At 50.7% G+C, this 20,809-nt stretch overlaps 2 protein-coding genes across 5 annotated transcripts in view; one reads left to right on the forward strand and one right to left on the reverse strand.

Annotated features, from left to right (window-relative positions):
- Positions 1 to 1,063: 1,063 nt before the first annotated feature.
- The window catches only part of LOC126577660 (calpain-11-like), a 38,174-nt gene continuing 18,428 nt past the window's right edge, over positions 1,064 to 20,809 (reverse strand). For 2 of the 3 annotated variants that reach the window (XM_050239450.1, XM_050239451.1), the window contains exons 3-11: positions 7,964 to 7,996; positions 7,378 to 7,637; positions 7,098 to 7,300; positions 3,435 to 3,575; positions 3,196 to 3,349; positions 2,233 to 3,114; positions 1,692 to 2,154; positions 1,553 to 1,608; positions 1,064 to 1,475 (exon numbers count right to left, since the gene is read on the reverse strand). In XM_050239450.1, coding sequence (XP_050095407.1) covers positions 1,449 to 1,475; positions 1,553 to 1,608; positions 1,692 to 2,154; positions 2,233 to 3,114; positions 3,196 to 3,349; positions 3,435 to 3,575; positions 7,098 to 7,300; positions 7,378 to 7,637; positions 7,964 to 7,996 — 2,219 coding nt within the window. In that variant the 3' untranslated portion in view covers positions 1,064 to 1,448. The remainder of the gene's footprint in view (positions 1,476 to 1,552; positions 1,609 to 1,691; positions 2,155 to 2,232; positions 3,115 to 3,195; positions 3,350 to 3,434; positions 3,576 to 7,097; positions 7,301 to 7,377; positions 7,638 to 7,963; positions 7,997 to 20,809) is intronic. The other variant, XM_050239452.1, reaches the window with a different exon arrangement.
- On the forward strand, positions 4,161 to 6,479 carry LOC126577661 (glycoprotein-N-acetylgalactosamine 3-beta-galactosyltransferase 1-like). 2 transcript variants are annotated; one of them, XM_050239454.1, is made up of 4 exons: positions 4,161 to 4,293; positions 4,983 to 5,090; positions 5,160 to 5,789; positions 5,873 to 6,479. In XM_050239454.1, the coding sequence occupies exons 2-4, from the start codon at positions 5,069 to 5,071 to the stop codon at positions 6,325 to 6,327; spliced, it is 1,107 nt and encodes a 368-aa protein (XP_050095411.1). In that variant the 5' UTR covers positions 4,161 to 4,293; positions 4,983 to 5,068; the 3' UTR covers positions 6,328 to 6,479. The 2 variants fall into 2 exon arrangements, with proteins under 2 accessions (XP_050095411.1, XP_050095410.1); XM_050239453.1 differs by lacking the exon at positions 4,161 to 4,293 and having other exon boundaries at positions 4,653 to 5,090.

Raw genomic sequence — 20,809 nt, forward strand, 5'->3', positions numbered from 1 at the left:
GTTACTGTCCGGTACAACACTGACCTGATCGCTGTTCGCTACTTTGAATTCAAATTAGACGCAAAAACTCCGTTGCGTAACGTGTCTTGGTGAGCTCAACTACCGCCCACCGAGTCGGTCATTTTGATTCGAGTTCGATGGCACTTTAACATTCTGGTTTCACTGCGGACATTATTATTACACCTCGCCACCGTAGCACCCCTTCTCTATGTGACGCCGTCGTTGCAAGCACACCCGATAGCCGCGGCGACAGTTTGGCAAATGCATCGAGCAGAGTGCGGTCCCGCTGTACCGAGACATGCGTTCTGTTGGCGCACTGAGATCGAGACGGTGGGGACAACCCAGTTCACCCAGTTTTACCATCTCGACACGTTGCACACAACAAGATGCGAGCGAGAGATGCAGTCGAGTGCAACTTGCAACGGACCACTGCTCTGGTCGCAGTTCACATTATTGGCGGGAACATGCATTCAGTGCACGTCAGCTGCACCTGATTCGGAATAACTGTGCGCCCTGCTATGGGGAAGGTTTTTGGGTGAATAGTGTCGGTTGTTTCCTAAATGAATTCCTTTTTGTGCATTGCAGATGTGACTGGTGAAGCGTGCGCATGCAGTCAAATTATGCGTTGGGCTTTGGGTTTGTGCCATTCGCGCCGCGTTCTTATAGATGCCGGCAGTGGGGCGTTGGTGTAGAGATGCCGTGGGAGAGATATGATTGATGTGGACCGCTAGAATGCCTTTTTTGTGCCTGAGGCAGTGATTATGTATTCAATTTGAAGCAGTTGTTTGAAATGGGGAGATATTTGAAAAGCACAAACACGTAAACACATATTTGCAACCATTTCTTCAATTCATAACTGTATTTTATTTTTATTCCAAATTCTGACTCACTAAATCCTTAACTTTCGGATAAAAGGAAATGAATTGTGTGAATTTACATTTGAATGTCGCGTTGACATGCTGTCTGGAGCTGCAGCTAATAATGGGTTTGAGTGATTTGCTTAGAGCGAAAGAATCGCAACGCACCATTTCGTGACTCGTACAGTGTTTCATAAATATTCGCTTTATTTAATGATCAGTCAATTTAACTTAGTATTGCATTTGAAGTTGTCGTTTGCCTGTTTATAGCCTGGGTGCGTTTTTGTAGCACTTGCTTGCACTTTTTGGCCAGGCCATTCAAACAACACACCGCTGCTCAGCTTTCAAATTTCCTATTTTGCTGCTCCTGCTGCGCTACTTACAATTGTTCAAAGGCTCCCTAACTCCTTTCGCCGCGCACAAAAACCATCCGTTCGATGCAATTTGATTCGCGAAAACAAAAAAAGAAGATACAAATACAAACACAGAATAATAACAAAATGGTCTAGTAGCTGCCGTTGTCGGAGCGCAACTTCCGGTTCCTGCTTCTTTGGTGAGGTGTCGTCGACAGTGTGTTGTTGCTTTGTTTGCTCACGAATAAATCGTCATTAGAATCATCTGCAGAAAAGAGAAGGAAGGAATTTGATAATAGTAATGAGAATCTCGAAAACAGCATTCGGCCAGTTGAACATTACCTCTTCTAGTGACAAGGGGCTCGCTTTCGCTTTGGCATCCAAACTATGGTAGCGTTCTGTGGAAAAAAAACGGAAGACAATCGATACGGTTAAGGCCATTGAGTGAGGTATCTACACCACGGCATCCGTCGGCACCTACCATGAGCCAGATGCAATCGTGCCATCGACAACAGATACCCCTCGAGCGTGATCTGACGATTGCGCGTGAAGCGGCTGACGAGCGCTTCCAGCACCTTGTTGCTAGCGGTGGCACCACCGGCCCACAGCAACCCACGCAAACAGTACGAAGACACCTTCGACGCCCAAATGCCCCGACTCAGCGTGGCCGTTCCCGAGGACGATGGTCCACAGCGTCGGAAGGCCGCCTTCCAGAAGCGCATCAATCCAATCAGGGCCGGCACGTGCTCAATCGAGAGTCGTCCACCGAGCGCCGGATCGCGCAAGGCGAGCATTCCACGGCAAAGCTCCAGCGATGGTCCACAGTTAATACCGCCCAGCCCCCGAAAACCACGGTTAGTGCCACCGTGCGCCTTCAGAATGGCCTGCAGCTGTGTAGCGTCGATCTCGTGAGGATACCGAGAGCGCAGTTTGTAGAGAATTCGCTGAAAGAGGAAGCAGATGGTAAAAACGATCAGTATCAGGAGCTCTAGAAGGCATGCCACAGTCGCATCACAGCTTACCGCATCGATCGTCCGCTCGTCGCAAAAGTCAGCCGCAATGTTGTGAATCACCAGATTCTCCTCGTTCACCTCCCACACATCCGTGTGCTGATCGGCGAAAATCCGCAGCAGGAAGCGTCCTTCACGATGCTGGGCCGCATGTGGCATCACCACAAAGTCACCCGCGGGTAGCGCAAAGAACGTTGCGATCTCCCGTAGATTCGAGAGTGGCGCAAAGTCCAGCGGCATCTGTTCACTGACGTACTGCGGTGTGACACGCTGCATCCCGGGCGGTACCTCGTAGATGGTGAATCCGATCTCCTCGTCCTCGTAGTTCCTGCTTCGGTAGCACTCGTACTTTTGCGCCACCGCCACCACGACGTGTGCCTTCGAGGGATGGCCCGGTGGTACACGGATCCGGAACTGGGGATTCGTGGCCGTCGTCTCAATGAACCGATGCGGACCACCGGCGTTAAACCCCGCACGCCACTGCCTAACGGCCAACGCAGCGCGCCATGGAGCGCGCGTATGCAGTCCCGGTTCGAGCGCCCAATCGTCGGGCCCGATGTGTGCCAACCAGATAACGACGAATCGCGTCAAGAACTCGTTCACCGACATCCAGAATTCGCAATCGTTGGACGAACGGGACGAGAGCAGCTCACGATCTCGCTCGTTCAGGGCATTCCATTCCCAGCTTCGCTCGGACCACGCACCACACCAAACGCCACCCCATTCGCCACCGATCCAGGGGCTGCGGAGACGGATGAGGCTAGTGTCGCCGGACGATGAGCCACTGCCGTGGGTGACCGAATCGGTTGAGTTGGCCCGTACACGCGCCAATCCAGTGACGCAGTAAGGATGTTCGGTCAGCAATCCCGATCGGCGCCGTTTTGTTTCCTTTTCCTACAGAAGGCCATTGAAAGGATAGAAAAGAAGAGCTTGATTGAATGTCTGCCGTTCAGTCAGGGGTTGCAGCGTGCCTACCACTCCACTGATGGCGATCAGCAACGTTGACCTTGGAACCGCTCCACCAAGTAGTGGCCCACTGGGCGGTACACTCTGTACCACCGCACCCGTCAGATCCTGCAGGGCACGTCCAACCGTTCCATACTTCAGGAATGAGTAGCCTCCATATAATCTAAAAACAAGCAAATCACGAGACGAGACGAGACGATATTAGAGGCAGCCCATCATCGACGTCGAAGCAGAGCGGCGTCACTTACTTGGCATATGCTTTCTCCAGCAGCGCGGCCCAGAAGATGTCTGGCTGGGCGCAGTGCAGGTGCGCTGGTCGATCACCGCGCGTCGGCAGCCGATCGTCAACACGCACCTCTATCCACTTGCCCCACTGCCAAAACCGGAATCTGAAACAGAGATACAGAGTCGTGAAGTTAAACGCGGATCGTTCAAAATTCTCGTCCATTTTATGGGATTGTCGATGTGTGGATCATGTGTGCCGATGCAGAACATGATCGTCCGTTGTTCGAATCGAGACATTATCGTTAATTTTAATGACGAGATGAATTTGAATGCTGTACGATTGTCCAACAGCAACTTATCGGCCTGTTCATCTGATGTGATACAACTTTTCGTCTCCTTACGGTTAATTTAAAATGGAAATGTCAAACAGTGTGCCGCATCTTTCACGATAATGAACAGCAAACGACTCTCGATGGCTCCTCGATTAAAACGTACCATCAACGACAGTCTGCCCTTGTCGTACCAAGGGATAACTTAAGTGTTGATTGATTGGGAAGACGCTTGCCTTGTTCGGCCTACACGCGCCTCTCGCATACGGCGTTGCGACAGATGCTTATTGTTACAGGTGACAAATCAGCAAACAATAGCTCAGTAGACGAACGATGGAACAAGCTAATTCTCAGCTACCATCTTCGTTTACACAATGGTGGATTGTGCGTAACGTTCCAAGTGTTGAGTGTGTGGATCGAGAGGCAAACATATCGGCACCGGTTTGACATTGACCACCGTCTCTATGGTGCCTCCAAAATGTTCGTCTAACGGCCGCGTTGACCTCCGACATATGCACTCGGCGCCACTGCTCGCGTGATGATCTACCCCGGGGTAAGTTCTAGTGATAAGCTGGGTCTTTCAACTTTAGCCTAAGCGGGGCGCAGGTGGTAATGCGACACGAGAATCCGTGCGGAAAGCGAAAACCCGCTTGAGTTGTGTAGAAATCCCAAGGCCAACCAGTTGCTATCACGTCCGGAGTCACGTCAATCCCTAGTCGCGAGATTCTGCGAATGCGACGCCGCCGCCGCCGCCGCCGCCGCCGCCGCCGACCTGTGATCCCCAGTCGTTTGATCGGTTAATCGATTCCTCGCGATGCGATCCACTATAGTGCCGGCAGCCACAAAGACGTCTCGTACGGGCCGTAAATATGCGAGTCCTCGCGGGTTTGGTGTCTATCGCGCGACATCGTGACGAGCATCCCTGCTAGCGGACACCCTCCCAGCATGACCTCTTCACTTTCGTTGTGGATGGCGATGTGAGCTCATCTTCGTGATTTGGCGCGTGTTGGGTCCCCGTTGCTTATGTCATTTGTGTTTGATGTCGCGCGTCGTGAGGTTCGTTCGCCAAGTTTGCGGATCCTCTCCAGCGCTAGCGCACGCGGGCTCGCGCAGTTTTCAACAGCTAATTAATCACCGCCAGACCTGCTCGCGCTCGGTAGCTCCTCGTGTAATCGGTCAAGGAGCGTAGTGTAATTAACTTAACAATTGATTGGTGTTTCGCTAACATGGCTTCCCTTTCAGTGTGTAGTGAGTGACCTTTTACCGAGTGAAATCTGTGACAAAACCATCGGTGCTTGGATTTGTATGATTTAGAAAAACACTACAAAATGATCAAGCTGCTAATGAAAAGTACGAACTCACAATCGTGATGTCGCTCGATGCGTATTGAATAGATCATCGATTGATCCCTCTTTACAGGAAGCTCAATGATAAGCACTCGAAATTGGAACTTCCTGATTGGAATCGTGTGCGGCTGGATGCTGTCGCTGTTCCTGTCCAACCTGGGCCACCTTCCCTATCCGCTCACTCCAACAAACCAGATGGTTAATCTAACCGAGAGTGTGCGCGTACTGTGCTGGGTAATGACGACTCCGGAAAACCATCAGGAGAAGGTGGTTCCACTTAAGGCTACCTGGGGTGCTCGATGTAACAAGCTGCTCATCATGAGCTCGGTAGCGGACGAAACGGTCGGTAGCATTGCGCTACCGGTGAAGGAGGAGGGCCGTCAAAGTTTGTGGAACAAGACGCGCGAAGCCTTCCGGTACATCTATCAGCACCATTTGGCTGAGTACGATTGGTTCCTCAAGACAGACGATGACACGTACGTGGTGCTGGAGAACCTACGCTACTTTCTCCATCCGTTCTCGCCCGAAATGCCGATCTACTTTGGCAGCAAGTTCCGCTATCCGGAGTACGTTAAGCAGGGCTACTTTTCCGGTGGGGCCGGGTACGTGCTGAGCCGTGAGGCCGTGAGGCGCTTCAACGAGATGGCACTAGAGGATGAGGAGCACTGTTCGGTGGATTACGATACGGAGGATCTTGAAATGGGTAATCTGAAGACCGCTGGTCGCTTGCCGGTGTGTTGTTGTGCATGAAACTGAAAGCATCATGTTGGTTCTCTCGTTTGAAAGGAAAATGTATGGAGTACGTGAACGTGACGGCGGGTGACTCTCGGGATGAGCTGGGCAGGAAGCGCTTTCTGCCGTTGGACCCCTTCTTCCATCTTACCTCGGTGACGGAAGAGCCAGACTTTTGGTACAACCAGTACTCGTACTACGAGCCGCACTATGGTAAAAACTGTTGCTCAAGTTTGGCCATTAGCTTCCACTATGTGCCAGGTAAGCATATGCACATGATGGACTATCTGATCTACGATCTGCACCCCTGGGGAGCACGGTACGAGTCTGCGGCCCTTCCGAAGGCGAAAACTCTGGAGGAAGCGTTGACCATCGCTGGACCGTATCCCATTAGCACGATGCATCCGATCCTGTCAGACTCCAGTAGCGTGGACTCCGTTGCTAGCGAAGGTTCTTCTACTGATGAGGTGATACCGAGCAGCAGTGTGCGGAGTAGTGAAATGAATTAGGAATATTTGTGTCCATACTGTTTGTGAAAAAAACCGGAAAAAATTCAACTAGTCACCTTTTATTGGCCGATACGTGTTGGCTGCATAGTTTAGGGCAATGATTTAATGTGTTTCCGTTGAGTGATCCGCATTAGGACGAATAAATTGGTCAAAATGCGAAACATTGGGAAGAAACATCATTTTTAATGTATGAATGACAGAATCCACAGTTCAGAGCTGGCGTTTACGCATTACAAGCCATTCAAGAAACCATTCAATTTTATCTTTTAACTTGAATTGGTAACCCTACCCTCGTGGTGAATGATCGGCGATTTGAAAATCGAAAAAAAATATAAATTCCCCTGAAGTATGCTATTCGGGGCTGAGTTAACCCTAAAACACAGTCCAGGGTCGGGCCAGACCCGGTGCGTTTTCGATCGTTGTTTTAACTCATTTCTGATCAAGATAGAGACCTGAATTTCCGGGTACCCTCCTAAAATTTTATTTTCTATCGAACTATCTTTTAGTTTTTATCTTTAACCATTGGTAAAAGGACGAAAAAAGGACTTTTTAAAAATACATTCGTACGCAATATCTCGTCGTGTCGGCTTGTATGCTCGTAAACTCGCATGCATTTTGTATGCAAGCACATGTAAAAGCATACTGGTCTATCCAGACCCGGGATTGCGCATTAAGGTTTTAAAATAGTACTGTGTATAAAATAGTGTATAAAATGTTAAATACCTGTAAAAAGTATGCAAACAATAAGGAAAATGTGGTGGAGAACCTACTTGAACATCCCACAGTAACCGTTGGCTGCATCAAAGGTTTGTTCCGGTGGCACGACCCGCTCCAATAGCCGCGGCAGCTGCGATAAGCATCCGAGGGCGGCCAACAGACTGGGATCACCCGGGCCGACGGGTTCCGGTAGCTCTCGAGCCGTCAGCGGTGTTCCTGGCGGGGCAATACGAAACTGTGGCCTCGCGCACATGTCCTAGGGGAGCAACGGAATGGAATTGTGCGAGCGATTAGTAGCAGTTCACTCCAGCACCGTTTCCGTAGCGTTCTTACGTGTGGTCGCATCCAGACGATCTGCTTCTTCTTGGAGAGCGTCCTTGGGGCGGGCGGAAACTCGAGATCCTCGTGGAGCCCTCCCGGTCCACGCGATAGCACACCACCACCGTTGCTGACGGCGTGCCGGCCGTTCGGCAGCGTTCCATTGCCATTGACCGTGATGACCTCGGCCGATCGGGGTCTCGAAAGCGTCGACTGATGATCCTGTGGTCCCCCGTTGGTCCAAGCGCCGTTCCGTAACTTCGGCACCCCGCCATCTGTGAATGGGGACAAACGATTTTGTTGTAGTCGCAGTCGCGCCGACCATTAAGCAGGAAGCCGTATTGTGGATTGAGGTTAAGGGGAAAAGACCGACCGAGCAGTGAGAGTAAATCTGCGCACGACGCAAAACATACTCTCCGGCGAGGGCTCGACACACGATCATGCGGCCGTACCGGCGAGTACCGCTTAGCAATAAAGGAAAAGTGGTGGATAGGAAGGAAAGTTTGATTGAGTCCGGCCACCGGGGAACCGGGAGCACACGCACACGGCAGCTAGCGAGGAAGGAAACATTGATTCAGTCGATCGGCACCGGTGCACTTACTTGTGTAATACTTGTCCGCCGCCGTGAATTCACCTGCAGATTGTGCGAGAGGAAGAGAAGAGAGAACAGACAACACGAGTCAGTAATAAAGTTCGCCAAACAAGCCAGCAACCAGCCGGCTTTATGAGATCGTTTATGATCGAGGAAAGTCAATCCGGTGCGGCTAGTGAAACCGCGTGCTACTGCGCACTGTGCTGTGCTGTTCGGGAAATTATCACTTTCTCAAGACCGAGAAAGACAGGGGAGTGAGGTGGGACTGAAGAAGAAGAAGAAGTAGCAGCAATAGTACACGGGTTTTGGCCACTGTGTCAATGGCTCATTATTTGACATTGACCGGTGATCTGGTCGGTCTCAATTTGCAAGCCTCCCCATCCCCGAACCAAGCAATTGTCGTTGCCCTGACCTTCATTTGTCGTTTGAGCGCGGTGCTTTCACCACCTGCCCTCCCCCCCGTAGGACTTCTTTCGTTAACCTAATTTTCTGTAACTTGTGACCAGCACTTTGTGGCGCGAGTGTTCGACAAGTGTCGTCGTCTCGACCATCGGAACCTTCTCTCGGTTCCTAATTTCCGCTCGAATCTGGGTCTCTTACCACGCATTCCCCTGATGGTTTATGACTTATGACTTGTGCGTGAAGCATAAATTAACAATTGCTACGCACAGTTGTTCTGCTGGATTGCTGGACATTGCCAAGCCGATTGACGCACACAGAAATCGTTTTATCGACTTCTAAGAAATACGAAAAGATGGATTATTACTCCCGGTCGGTAGTAAAAGATATTTTCCCTCGTTAGCGAATCAGTCACTGGCGATAAACCTCGTTCGTCCATGCCCCCCGGTGAGACGCAGATTGCCTACACAACTGTGTGATAAAAGACAGACTGGCAAACACGCTGCAGGCAGTTCGCGAAATTACCCTAGAAACTAACCGTCCGAACTCGCAACAATAGCGAGCGAAGTGCTGTGAGGGGTCGGCAGACGGAGAAAAGGCTGTCACCGGGTGCAGGGAAGGGATAGTGCGAGATGTAGTTACAGATGTGACCGACTCACGCCCGTCACCTAGGTTGCGAGGTCGAAGGCGAGACACTGTCGTGGAGACCATTTTACGACGCCTAACATGAGCCTTGTTCAGTGGAATTAGTCACACGAGATAAGCATATGAGCACTGGCACGGGCGCGGGCACTGAGCGCACCCTTCCCTAACCTCAACCTGTGGCGGGCGCATTTTGCGTAGAAAAAAAAACCCTCGAGGAAACAACGACTCGCTGGGACACGATGAAACCGATGCTCCCCTGGAGAGCTTTTCCCACTCCCGGGTGGCTCGGCCTGGGAAAATGTCAATTTTGCCAGCCAACACTACACGAATGGAAACGCTTGTCGCTCGTACGATGATGGAGTTGAATGGAGGCCGGGTAATGGCGTATGAATCACCCTGGAGTCGCCACTGAGACGCAGAGTCGGCGGTGCACACATGCATGCCCGCACGGCGCACGGCATGTCGTTGGGCGAGAGATGATCGTGAAATTGGTCGCTCCCGTAGGCGACCGAGTGACTAGATTGGCTTGTTTGTAGCAAAAAAAAAAAAACAAGATCGGTGGTCACATAATGGCATCGAGGCACCAAGAACACGAGCCGCTACTCGTGAGCAATAAAATGTGTCAATTTCTGTTCATTAGCCCTCCCCCTTCCTTGTCATCTGTCTGGCCACCAGTGACAGCAGTAGCCATCTCCGGTGGCTCCGGCCGCTAGAGGGTTGGTCAGTTGCGTGGTCTGTTGTGGCCTGTTTTAATGCCTCCATGGGCCCGGCTACAAATTGGCGATGGTTATCGAGATTGTCGCGAAGCCTCCCGATGACCGCACCACTGCTGAGGGCTTGCCTCTCTTTAGTCGCGATGATATGCAACGCACGACTGCCGCTTCGCCTTTTTTGCACTAATCATGGTGCAGGAGCTCATCGGTTAATGGAAGTAGGACATGATCCGTCTAGCTACTGGCTTGCTGGTGTCTGTGGCAGGTCCGCCAGTCCGCATTTGCCTATCTGCTTTCTCCTGTCACTCTGCGTTGAGTAAATATTTGTTGTACAACTGTTACCTTGAGAGCGCCGATAAGATCGAGAAGCTGCAGTCTAATTTGTTGGTTCAGTTTTGTACAATAACAGATCATTTTTCAATGTAAGTTTAATAACAAGTTCACTGGTATTGCTACAAAGTATGTAAAATCTATAGACAATTTCACTTCTAAGTACAATGCGAATGATAACGATCTACTTGTTTTCGAATATGAGAAGTTGTCTGACTTCTTCAGCATTATTTAATTTTATTTGTGACATACATGTTTTACCTTTTTCCGAGAATGCTGATACTTTCAAGAATATTGGATAAACTTGTAATCTATGAAAAGAATATTGATTGGCATTTTTCTGATAACCCATCACGCAGCTACGATGCGTACCGTTTTTGCTCCGAATCGAAAGACTTGCCCACTTAAGCGACGAACCCGGTGTGAATGAAAAAATAATTTGAGCTATTTTTTTCACAAAAAAATCGTCAAAAATGAGCCTTTTTTTGGACTCGAATTGATCATAGCCCCTCTTAAGTGATTAGGTTTCTGACCTTCACGAAGTATATCCTCATCTCTTCTTTTAAGTCATATATTGTAATACTTCGACATCCTACGAAAAAAAACCCAAAATCTCAGACCCACTGCGTTTTGCGTAAATGAACTTTCATAATTTCGAACGTCAACGGTCACTCAAACGGTTCGTTCTACCCTCCCCTAATGATCATCTTCCGTTCGTGGTTGGGTGAAACCCTATAAGCCCTGTAATCTCCACTCTTCACCTCACTCCCCGGCTGGGTGTGACAAAAGCTCGCTTCACCATTTAGTGCGACCTCGCACCGGGCATCGAAACCCGGAACGGAGCAAGAGAGGAGCATGCATGCAAGCATAAATATGAGGACACAACCGAGGCGCAGCCGATGCGATTATGGCTGTCGGCGAATAATTGATTTAGGCCAAACCAGCCCAGCCCAGCCGAGAGTCGGTGAAGGGCAACGACGGAAGCGGCGTACACGTCCGCCCTCCCCTGGGTGGTGGTGGAAGATGAGGGCCCCTCCACTGAAGAGGGGCTCTCTAATCTTCTCCGAGAAATCGAGCTCGAGCTTAATGGCAGAAATTAGCATCGGTGGTCGGTGGCGGAAGGGAACAGACACACAATGTCACATCCACTAGATGAAAGCGGCTGCAACGATGCCGAGTTTGACGAACCGAAGGGTCCAGGTCGAATGAGTCGTCGAAACGACTTAAATGTTCAACGAACTTTTTTTCTTTTTTAAGACGGAAACTCCAATCACGTCGCGGTGACGAAAGCGATCGAAGACGAGACCTCACACGGTGCTTAGCTGACCGTATTCGGTTCGCTGTCCAAACCTTGCTCCGATAACACAGCGTCCACAAGGCGCCACAAAGTTTTATGAAAATGGTTGGCCGCTCATCCCCTGGCCGCCTTTCACCGGGCTCAACTGCCGCCCGGGGTGGGGTGGGGTGGAAGGACAGCGAGACAACATAATTTATTAGAAACCATTTTCAAATTGATGATGTGTCAATGCCACCAGCCACGGCCAGCCACGGAACGCCCGAGGCCCGAGGAAGATTCGATAGCGATGATTGAATGCAAATGCAACGGCGACGTCTATGGGCGACTCTCGCCTTGCATTACTTATGCATTCAAAGCCCACAATGTAGTTCCCTCCCTTCCGCCGTCTCTCTCTCTCTCTCTCTCTCTCTCTCTCTCTCTCTCTCTCTCTCTCTCTCTCTCTCTCTCTTTCTCTCTAGTCTGGATGGTAAGACCGTCGAGGACGCGAGGATGACGGTGTGATCGATTTGCGAAACTTGTCAGGGAGGCGTATCGCTTGCATCTTTGCAATTGGAGACGCGAGCCCTTTTGTGTATGGGGAAAGGGGAGGTTTCGTAATGCGACAAAGACGCTGAAAGCTGATCCTTCCCCGTCGTAATATCGCGCGAGCGAGGGCGAGAGAAGAGATACCGTTCCGTTTAATGTTATGAGCGAGGCGGTGGTAGTGGGCTCATAATTAGACCATGTCAAGTCGATCACCTTACTGCTACTTTGCCAAACGGTAAGGTAAGGGCGTGTGCCCTCGAGGAAGAGAGAGAGAGAGAGAGGTGCTTCTAGGGCTTCATTTTTATTTCTCGACATTAGGACGAGATATGACCAAACCAAAGACCAGAGGCCTTCTTCATCGTACGACAACAGGAGGAGCAGCAATCGCTGCTCCGGGGCCCACGGATTACCGTAGCGTAGGTCCCGCAGCAAGCGCTATCGCTAACTGATCGTGACATGTAGACACTATAATGATGCAAAGATGTACGGCTTAACGTTGCTCTGCTTTTGCTTCCTCGCGAGGGGCCCCTAGTGTTGGCCGTCCGCTAGCCGCAGTCCTTGTGCCCCTGCGATGAAGCTAATTTTCTCATGATATAGTAGGGACAGTCCTGGGACCGCCCAACGCAGGCTCGTTAAACGGTGACGCCACAAACACACTGTGGCCATTCTAGGCGCTCGGTCTGCACGCCTTGGAATCTGGCTCGCATCGGCACGCCAGCCACAGAACTCGTGTTTTATCGCCAGCGCCACACGGCGTTCCGTGGCGTGGCCAGAAACCACCACAGGGGGGAACAACGCAAAAACCAACAGAAGGCCCAACAGACTTTGACCTCTCCGTTCCAAGGCGTTCCGCTAGGTGTGTGTGTTCTGTGTGCCAGCAGCTCTGGTGGTGGTCGCTGTGGATGGCGGGGAAGTTATGTAACCGTCATTCGCTCGCTCGCTCGCCCTCTCGTTATCTGCCCAAAGCTATCGACAAGCACCGGTGGTACGTGGTCTACACAGGGGAGTCCTGCCGGGGGCCCCCACAGTGCCCATATGCTGCTCGCGATCGGTCCAAGTCGGAGGAAAGGGAGGAAGGGAACCTTATGTGTAGCAATTTAGCTTTCTGCACGAACTCCACCTCTCTTCCCGGGAGGGAATTGAATGACTGTGCCTCTGGCCTCTCTTCTTTCCCCACCGCACCTGCTTATCTGGTTCACCTTATCAACAACAAGCACTTGTACAAATGACATCGACACTTCCCCGGCGTTCATTAAAACTGTCTCGCGCCGGCCAGGAAGCGCTTCGCTTAGCGAGAGAGCGATGGAGATGCAGAATAGAAATGGCAGAAAGGCAGACAAAACCCATTCCAGAAGAGGTTAAAAGACGATGGGGACGACGACGAATGGCCGGACGGACCACATAACCTCACAACCGTGGATCGGTGGATCGGTATGGGCCGCTCGTCCGAGTGAACGAGTTCTGAATGAAAATTCCACCAGCCAGCTCAGCCCCTGGCTTACAACTGGAGTGTGCGAGAGAGCAAAAGAGCAGGAGAAGTGACTTGCACTCCTTGCGCTCGCGACCTGCACCGCAAACCGCAGCGATCGATCCCGCGAGCTGGCGAGCTTTAATCATGACGGTCGCTTCTGGAGCGCACTATTGGAGTGGCTGGAGTTAATATATTTGAAATCGCTCGGTGGTGGGTCCGAGGAAAGAAGGGGAGAGGGGCTTCTCGGATTCGTAGTGACTCCATTCGGTCGGAGGAATTCATCTTGGCGCTAGCAGCAGCAGCAGCAGCAGCAGCAGCAGCAGCAGCAACAAGGCAACAACAGTAGCAGCGTGCAAGCGAACCTCCAAATGCAACAGAGAATGTCTTGTGGCCGATGGTGGTGGTGCGCCGGCATGGTAAACCAAGTGGCTGGCGACCGGCATGGCAATGCGATTCAGAACCTGCACTTTGCTGCGCGTCCAAGCGGGGGCAATGCGTGCCTCGCTGCATAAATGTTCCGCTTAGCTGCTGCTGCTGCTGCTGCTGCGCTGATCTGCCATAATTGGTAGATGGTTCTTTGTTCTCCGTTCCTCTGGGCATCGGTTTGTGGCGGATTTGGATCTTTCAGCTAGCGTCGTGCCAGCGCACGCACACGTCTTTTTGAAACGGGATTTATAGCGTTTTAGATCAACGTTCGCTGCGGGTGTTCTATGCTATGCATCTGGAGAGGAACAAAAAATCAATGTAAGAAAATGGCCTTCCTGCTGCGGTAACATATGCGATGGGAGCTGATTGTTTTATGCTCTTCCAATGTCGCTAGGAAAAGGTGCGTTTGAGGTAAATTGTTAGGTTAGGGGAAAAGCCGCGAGTTAGAAACCATGGCATCATCTGAGGCCACGATGATCGCAATTGTGTAATGTGCAGGGAAAGGTCGTCTACGGTGTGGCTCATTGGGGCCTCAACGCAGTAACGCAGCAATTTGGTGCTTGGGATGAAAATTGGATATAATTTTTCCCACACGGACCTTGGTTGTTGCTCGTTTCAATTCACACCTCACCAGCAGCAGCACCAGTAGCAGCAGCCACAGTAAACTAGCACCTGCAATACAACGAGGCGACGAGTCTGGCGAGTTATGCAAACATTATAAAAATTAAAATGCTTCGCCTTAGCAGCACCTTGATGAAAGAAAACCCCCGAAAAAAATAAAAATAACAGAATGGAAAACGTGGCAATCCACGTCACGGAGAGGGTGTGATGTAACGTCCGCGGAATAGCTCGCCGGCAATCAAGATCCAATTATCTGATTATCGACCGGCGGTGGTGGGTGATGCGTTTTCGGGGTCTACAATTTAGCCGCCAGCGCGATTGGATTCGTCTGTTTGTTTTAAGTTCACTTTTTGCCCGCTTCACTCCACTAGTGAGCGCGCCAACGTAATATTGAAATCGGAGTTCCAGGTGATCTAGGGTTTTTTTTGTTAGGTTTTTTTTGCGTTGTTTAGCGTTAGGTGATGATTTCCACGGCCAGTGTGTGCACGTCTGTTCATTTCGACGATTGGAAAACCCATATCGGCCCCTTTTTTGCCTTTTTTTTTTGTTTTCCACGTTCGCGCACAACCAACTCATTAGGGTTTTACATTCAAGTAGTTGGTTAGAGAAAAAAAAAATTAAAAGCATCCAACATGGAAAAGCAGCAAAAAAAAACCTGTAGCTAGTGAATGGGTGATCGTAGGAAAATGGGAAACAAAAACCAGAAATCCGGAAGCTAGTCTGGAAAGCGAAAAGGAAGGAAGAGAGCGAGAGAGACTTCAACGAGTGGCTCAATATAACGATCGCTTTTCACCATTTCTGTTGAACTGTTGAACTCGAAAGCCCTTACCATCGCGTGGCGCCCGGGGAAGAAGGCTGATCGTTTACAAGCCCTCCTTGCCCTGAAGGAGCCTTGCCTGAGAGCAACGCTAATCGTCCGCTTAGTGAACCTGCTGAAGATCGCTGAGCACGGTGCGAATGCTGCCGCTGTCGAATTCAACGAATTAACCTCGTTCGTAATTTTGCAGCAATACTCGGCCACCGCCGGAGCACAACCGGCGGGGGTTGTTTTGGACCTGTTCGGCGCAACTTCTCGCCTCAAGTAACAGTACTTTAAGCCGGGCGCGCGCTTCTTTCGGCCATAATTATCGTTATGCTGGCCAGATCGCGAACAGCGAGCAGCTCGAAAGGGCCTTTGTTTTATGGTGGAATGCTCTCCGGTGCTTTGGAATGCCTGTGCCAGGGCTGGGCTGGTCTGTCTGGCCACCGCAGGAAGGCCGCGTGCCTGCCATCTGGGGCGGCGGTTTTTCGAGCGCCAAAACTAATCAAGAATTAGGCAACCTGTGGCAGGAGGTGGGTGCGGGAAAAACACTTTTCCACGCCTGATGAAATGGAAAATGCTCAGAATCATCAGGCTCCCGAGCGCAAGCAGGCGGGTGGGGGGCGAGAGGCATGTGCGTGCCTTTCTTCTTTAATTAAAAAACGCTGTTTGGTGGCCAACATTAGAGACCATGTATGTGTGAGCGAGTGTGGCTCTTTTGGTCCAGCTGTTTCCGGCCCCGTCGGCTCTTGGCGCGAGAGTGAAGAGAAGAAGCTGATAATTGCCAGCAATTTATTAAACACTGACATCCATCTCTAAAAGCGTTGCTTGATACAGTTGTACCGACCGATACGGATGCCGTTGGAGCTGCCATGGATGCTGTGCTTTGGAATCAACATTGCAACAATATCTGCGCAATCGGCTAATGAACATCTCTTTGAGGCACAGTTTAATGTGCCCGCCACAGTAGCATCTCGTTCGTTGTTAATTGAGCGATTAAGCGATGATCTGCGCCAAATTTGGCCACCAGAACAATGGCCATTTGCAGTTGAACCCCCCAGTGGAATCGTGCGATCGGTGCTAGAAGCTGGGACTGATATTTGCTCTCCGTTACCCCACGTTTGGTTCGGGCATTTATTGCGCTTTTTTTCTTCGCATTGATCTAAATTGTAACCATCGCGGTATTGGCAACTCGTTGCGTTGCGTGAGTTCGCCTCCAAGGGCACACCGGTAAAGAGGAAGGTTACTGGATTGCGTGTGCCCTCCACTCGAAAGGAGGAGTAGGAGCCGATAGCTAATTATTTAAAATATAATGTAGCACATTCCTTTCGCAGCATCGATTGGCTTCAGTTCTGTCTGGGGTATTGAGAACCGCCGCTGCCGTGTTGTGGCCCCAGAACAGAAGCTCTAAATCGCCGTCGCACGCTGCGTGTCTTAGACAGCGCGAAACGGGGAGCCGCGAGATGCGATTGCGTGTGTGTTTGCACGTTGGAACGTTAAATTTATTCTTTTGTCCCGAACCGCGCTTCCGGGGACTGCTGGCGCTGGGATTGAACCGCCCATCTCGTTCGTTTAGTTGGACGGGCGGCCCCCGGGCGGGTAAAATGCGTCACTTTAAACGCTCGCAATTGCCGCCGTCTCGGAAACCCACGAAGCGTCGAAGCCGAGTTTAATTTGGCACCGCCGCGGGACCGTTTAAGAGGCCTGCTTGCGTCGTCGTCGGTTTTGCCACAAAAGGGCAAACACACAAATGCAACGGGACAGCTTGTCAACCATAGGCGAGCGCACTGCAGGCGAGCGAAATGTCATTATTGAGTTCCACCTCGCGTTGTGTGTGCTGCGAATGGTGGTTGCGTTGCGCTGAGCTGCACTGCAAGCCCGTGCGCACACCCACTCCTCCCGGAGGGTATTGCCGTAATATTTGGAGTTGAGGAGTTTTCAAAATATTGTGTGCGGAGGGGCGTGTGTGCGCGCGCATTAGCGAAACGGTCGTAATTAGAGTGCAATGGAACCAGAAGCTCGCTGAGCAGAACGAGGTTCTAGCGCAGAACAGGCAGGCAGAGTAGGCAGCTTCTAGTGACAGTAAGAAGACACTTGGATAGGAACTGGAGGAGGAGGATGATGATGATGATGAAATGGAATGGGGAACACCTTACGAATGCCGCCATTGCAGAGGAGGTAGAACGGTATGACGTGGCGGAACAACAGACACCTTCAGACTAGGAGACTACATAACAAACGTAGCAGCAAGGCACAGAACAAATGGGATGTTAACATACAAGAAGTTGGTCAAAAGACTTCAATATGAAATGCTTCTAACTTCTAGTCTAAAACACAATACACAATAATGTTATCATTATGTTAATAAAGTAATAATTTATCGTAATCTTTTAACTATAATTACAGGTAAAGGGATATTTTGTGCCACAAAATATTATATTAAATCTTAAACATGCGGACATGAAGGATGACGACACTCGATCGCGAGCGGTAGAGGAATCTTCTGTGGTAAACCATGACCGCTCGTCAGTTGTCGCGTCTGATAAGTAAGTAAGTAAACCTCAAACAACATTATGTGAGTTAAGGTACACATAGCAAAGCTAAAACCGAAGCACTTCAAATGGAATCTGGGCGCACTAACTTCTGTGAGCGTGTGTTTAACCTTTAAACCGGTTAGGGAATTCCAACGATGACTTCTGTGTAGATGACTCAATATTTTACATTCATTGAGCAACACAAGTTGGAGACGGAGTACCAATAACTGATCTTAAGATGCAATCCACAACTAAGCAATGAACCAGCAACTTGACGCATTTATCCATCGAGTTCCACAAAAGGGCACCCAAAGTGGACTAATCTCTTTCTTATTCATTGTAGCGGGTCGCCGTGCTCGACCGAAAGCATCATTAACGCTTACATACGAGGCAGTAATGCCTCAACAACACTGGGAGATGCAGAAGAGTGGTACAAAAAACCCGTTTCACATAACTCTAAACGCTGCATGATGCCCCCAGGCCATGCTGTGAGGGCCCACCGCTAGCCCAGAAGAAGTTCGTGCTTCTAATGCAAAGACCCCTCCCGCCTGGCTCTCTTCTGATCTCCGTTCCCGAGCCATTCCTTTCACTTTCCCACCAACGGGGCAACCGCAACGGGGCCAAAGACATGGACATCCACTTGGATAGAACAGCGATCGTTAGAACATATCATAGATCTTACTAAACATCCCAAGAAGCATCCCCTACTCCGGGACGGGTTGTGCAGTCCCAACCTCCCCCCAGCACCAGCAGCAGTCATTGATCAAACACAAATCACGGACGCAGCCCAAGCCACACGGAGAAGGTCGTATTTCATTCGCCGCGTCTCACTGTTGGGTGCGCAAGGTGCGATGAAAGTAGCGTGCTGTCTGGGTCTGGCCAGGGTTAGACCGCTCGTGGCCCCTCAACACCGATCGCTTCCTGCTGATATCGCAAACATACAGCGCAAACCCCTTCCCAAGCGAGCGAGGCGAGCGAGTCAAACAGCAGTGCTAACATCTCTTGTTTACGAATGATTGAGTTGTGAATCGCAGCATCATTAATATTGTCTTGGCCGCCGCGTCGGAGCGCCTGCGCTGCTGCCGTGCCCATCGACGCATCATCTCGCATACGAGTTAACAATTCAGATCGAGATCTGGAAATGCGCGCAATGGCGGCGGCCACCGAGTAACGCGTTTTGAATGAATTCCCACGCACATCGTTAGGTTTGTGAAACCATTAACCGATTGCACGCGAAGTGCGCTTCGACCCCGAACCGTACGAAAGACTTCGATGCCAGCGAAGAACCCCCTTTTTTCTTGTTCCATGGAAGACAGTTTTACGCTTAATATTGTCTTTGGTGAGAAATTTATTGGTGTAATTTATGAGTGCTTTTTCGGTCGGAGGAGGAGTGTTTGGTTGAGCTGATTTCATGCTGGGCAATTAATATTTCCCTCGATGTTTTTTTTTGCATCATCTGCCGGTTGAAATCCCCATCCGTCCGTACAGTCGTCTGTCTGTTCTGTATTCATAACTTTCTGATAACAATCTATGTCAGCACAAAAAGGGCATCGCACATACACTCACAGGAAACGGGAAGTGTGAACCATTATCGTAGCGATGCAAAGCAGAGCAGAGATTGCACCGTGCCCGGTACCAATTTGCCAAAAGCATTATTGCCAACCGACACGTCCATCCGGCCCCGTGTTGCACTCTCTTTCCGTAAATCATTCCATGTTGTTGTGACTGGCATCATCGCTGTTGCAGTTGCAGTTGATCGCCCCCTCCGGGGGTCGCCCTTATCTCCCCACAGAACATTGCAGCACGAAATGCAAATAAACAAACGCTAATGACAACGCTGCGATGGTGACCGTAGTATCATGAGCAGCAGCATCATGTGCACCGGGCGGATGCAGCGGCAACTCTCTCGCTCACGTAGTGCACTTTGTGAAAAGCTCGCGGAACCCGCAGTCGCGCCAATCGCGTCCGTTTCCTGCCGCAAACCGTACCGGTTCCGCCACCGATTTTCAGAGTCACTGTCAGGGGCGTGTCACGGCGTGGAGGTGGTGGTTGCCCGGATCTCACCGCACATCAACGCATGTGATTGCGCGTTTCATTAGCGCTGACCTAGATCGCGATCGCGAGCAGAGTATCATGGCATGGCATGGCATGGCATGGCCTGGCTCAACCCCGCCAATCGCCCCATACCAAGGTTCCTCCAAGGGTCGACCACGGAAAACCTCATCGTAACACGATAATGAACTGCGTGAGAACAGAGCGCGAGCGCGCACGTTCGCCCGGGATGCAGCGGGCCATTGTTTTGAGCTTTTGGGGGTTTTTTTGAATTTAATTCCACCGAGGTCAAGATGGGGTAGACCTAATTCTGTCAGAGGCGCCACCGGAGAAGAGACTCGACTTTTCCTGGTTTCCCCCTGGAGTAGGTCAAACATGGGTTCCGTTCAAAATGCAGATTAATAAACTCCCGGACCGAGGGGGGGTTATATAAGATCTTCCGGTGATTGCTCTTCCCTCTCTGCCTCTCTCTCTCTCGCTCGCTCGCTCTATGTTCCTCTTCCTGGTCGAGTGGAGTCTTTATGACACTTTACGTGTTGGGTTTCGGCAGAGGCAGAGAAAAGATTTACGATGCGAATGCCATGCGCTCCCTTCCCTCCCCTCGAGGCCTATTATGAATTTTCATTCTGGACATCATTTGTAATCTTCCCTAGGCACGAGACCGCCGTCTTTTTTTAGGGGGGGGGGGGGAGAGAAGGGTCGCTAGAAACGTATTTCGATGGTCAAGGGGTCACTCGATTGTTTCACGGCACATTGGGGGCCACGCGGGAGGAAAGACGACTCAAAACCATCGCTGCCACGATAATCGTAATAAATTAGAAAAATCATAATTGCGTTTAGGAAGCAGAAGGGTTTGGTACGAAGGGAAGAGAGCCCTAGGGGGGGCCCAAAACTGGGTTAGTTCTGCGCGTGAAAGTCACTTTTCTCGAGCAGTTTCGAATGCATTCAGAGAAGCAGCGTCCCGAGCGCATCATCAGATTGATTAGTGCGCGCTGCGCATCTGCAACACGGCTGAATGGATAAATTATGAAATTATTATTAGT

The sequence above is a fragment of the Anopheles aquasalis genome, chromosome 3 (assembly GCF_943734665.1).
Source record: "Anopheles aquasalis chromosome 3, idAnoAquaMG_Q_19, whole genome shotgun sequence".
Taxonomy (NCBI): Eukaryota; Metazoa; Arthropoda; class Insecta; order Diptera; family Culicidae; genus Anopheles; species Anopheles aquasalis.

Excerpts from the sequence above, each read along its gene's own strand:
- LOC126577661 (XM_050239454.1), top strand. The coding sequence starts at position 5,069 with ATGATCAAGCTGCTAATGAAAA. Across the intron at positions 5,091-5,159 it reads GATCAAGCTGCTAATGAAAA|GAAGCTCAATGATAAGCACT; the intron begins GTACGAACTCAC and ends CCCTCTTTACAG. Across the intron at positions 5,790-5,872 it reads TACGGAGGATCTTGAAATGG|GAAAATGTATGGAGTACGTG; the intron begins GTAATCTGAAGA and ends CTCGTTTGAAAG.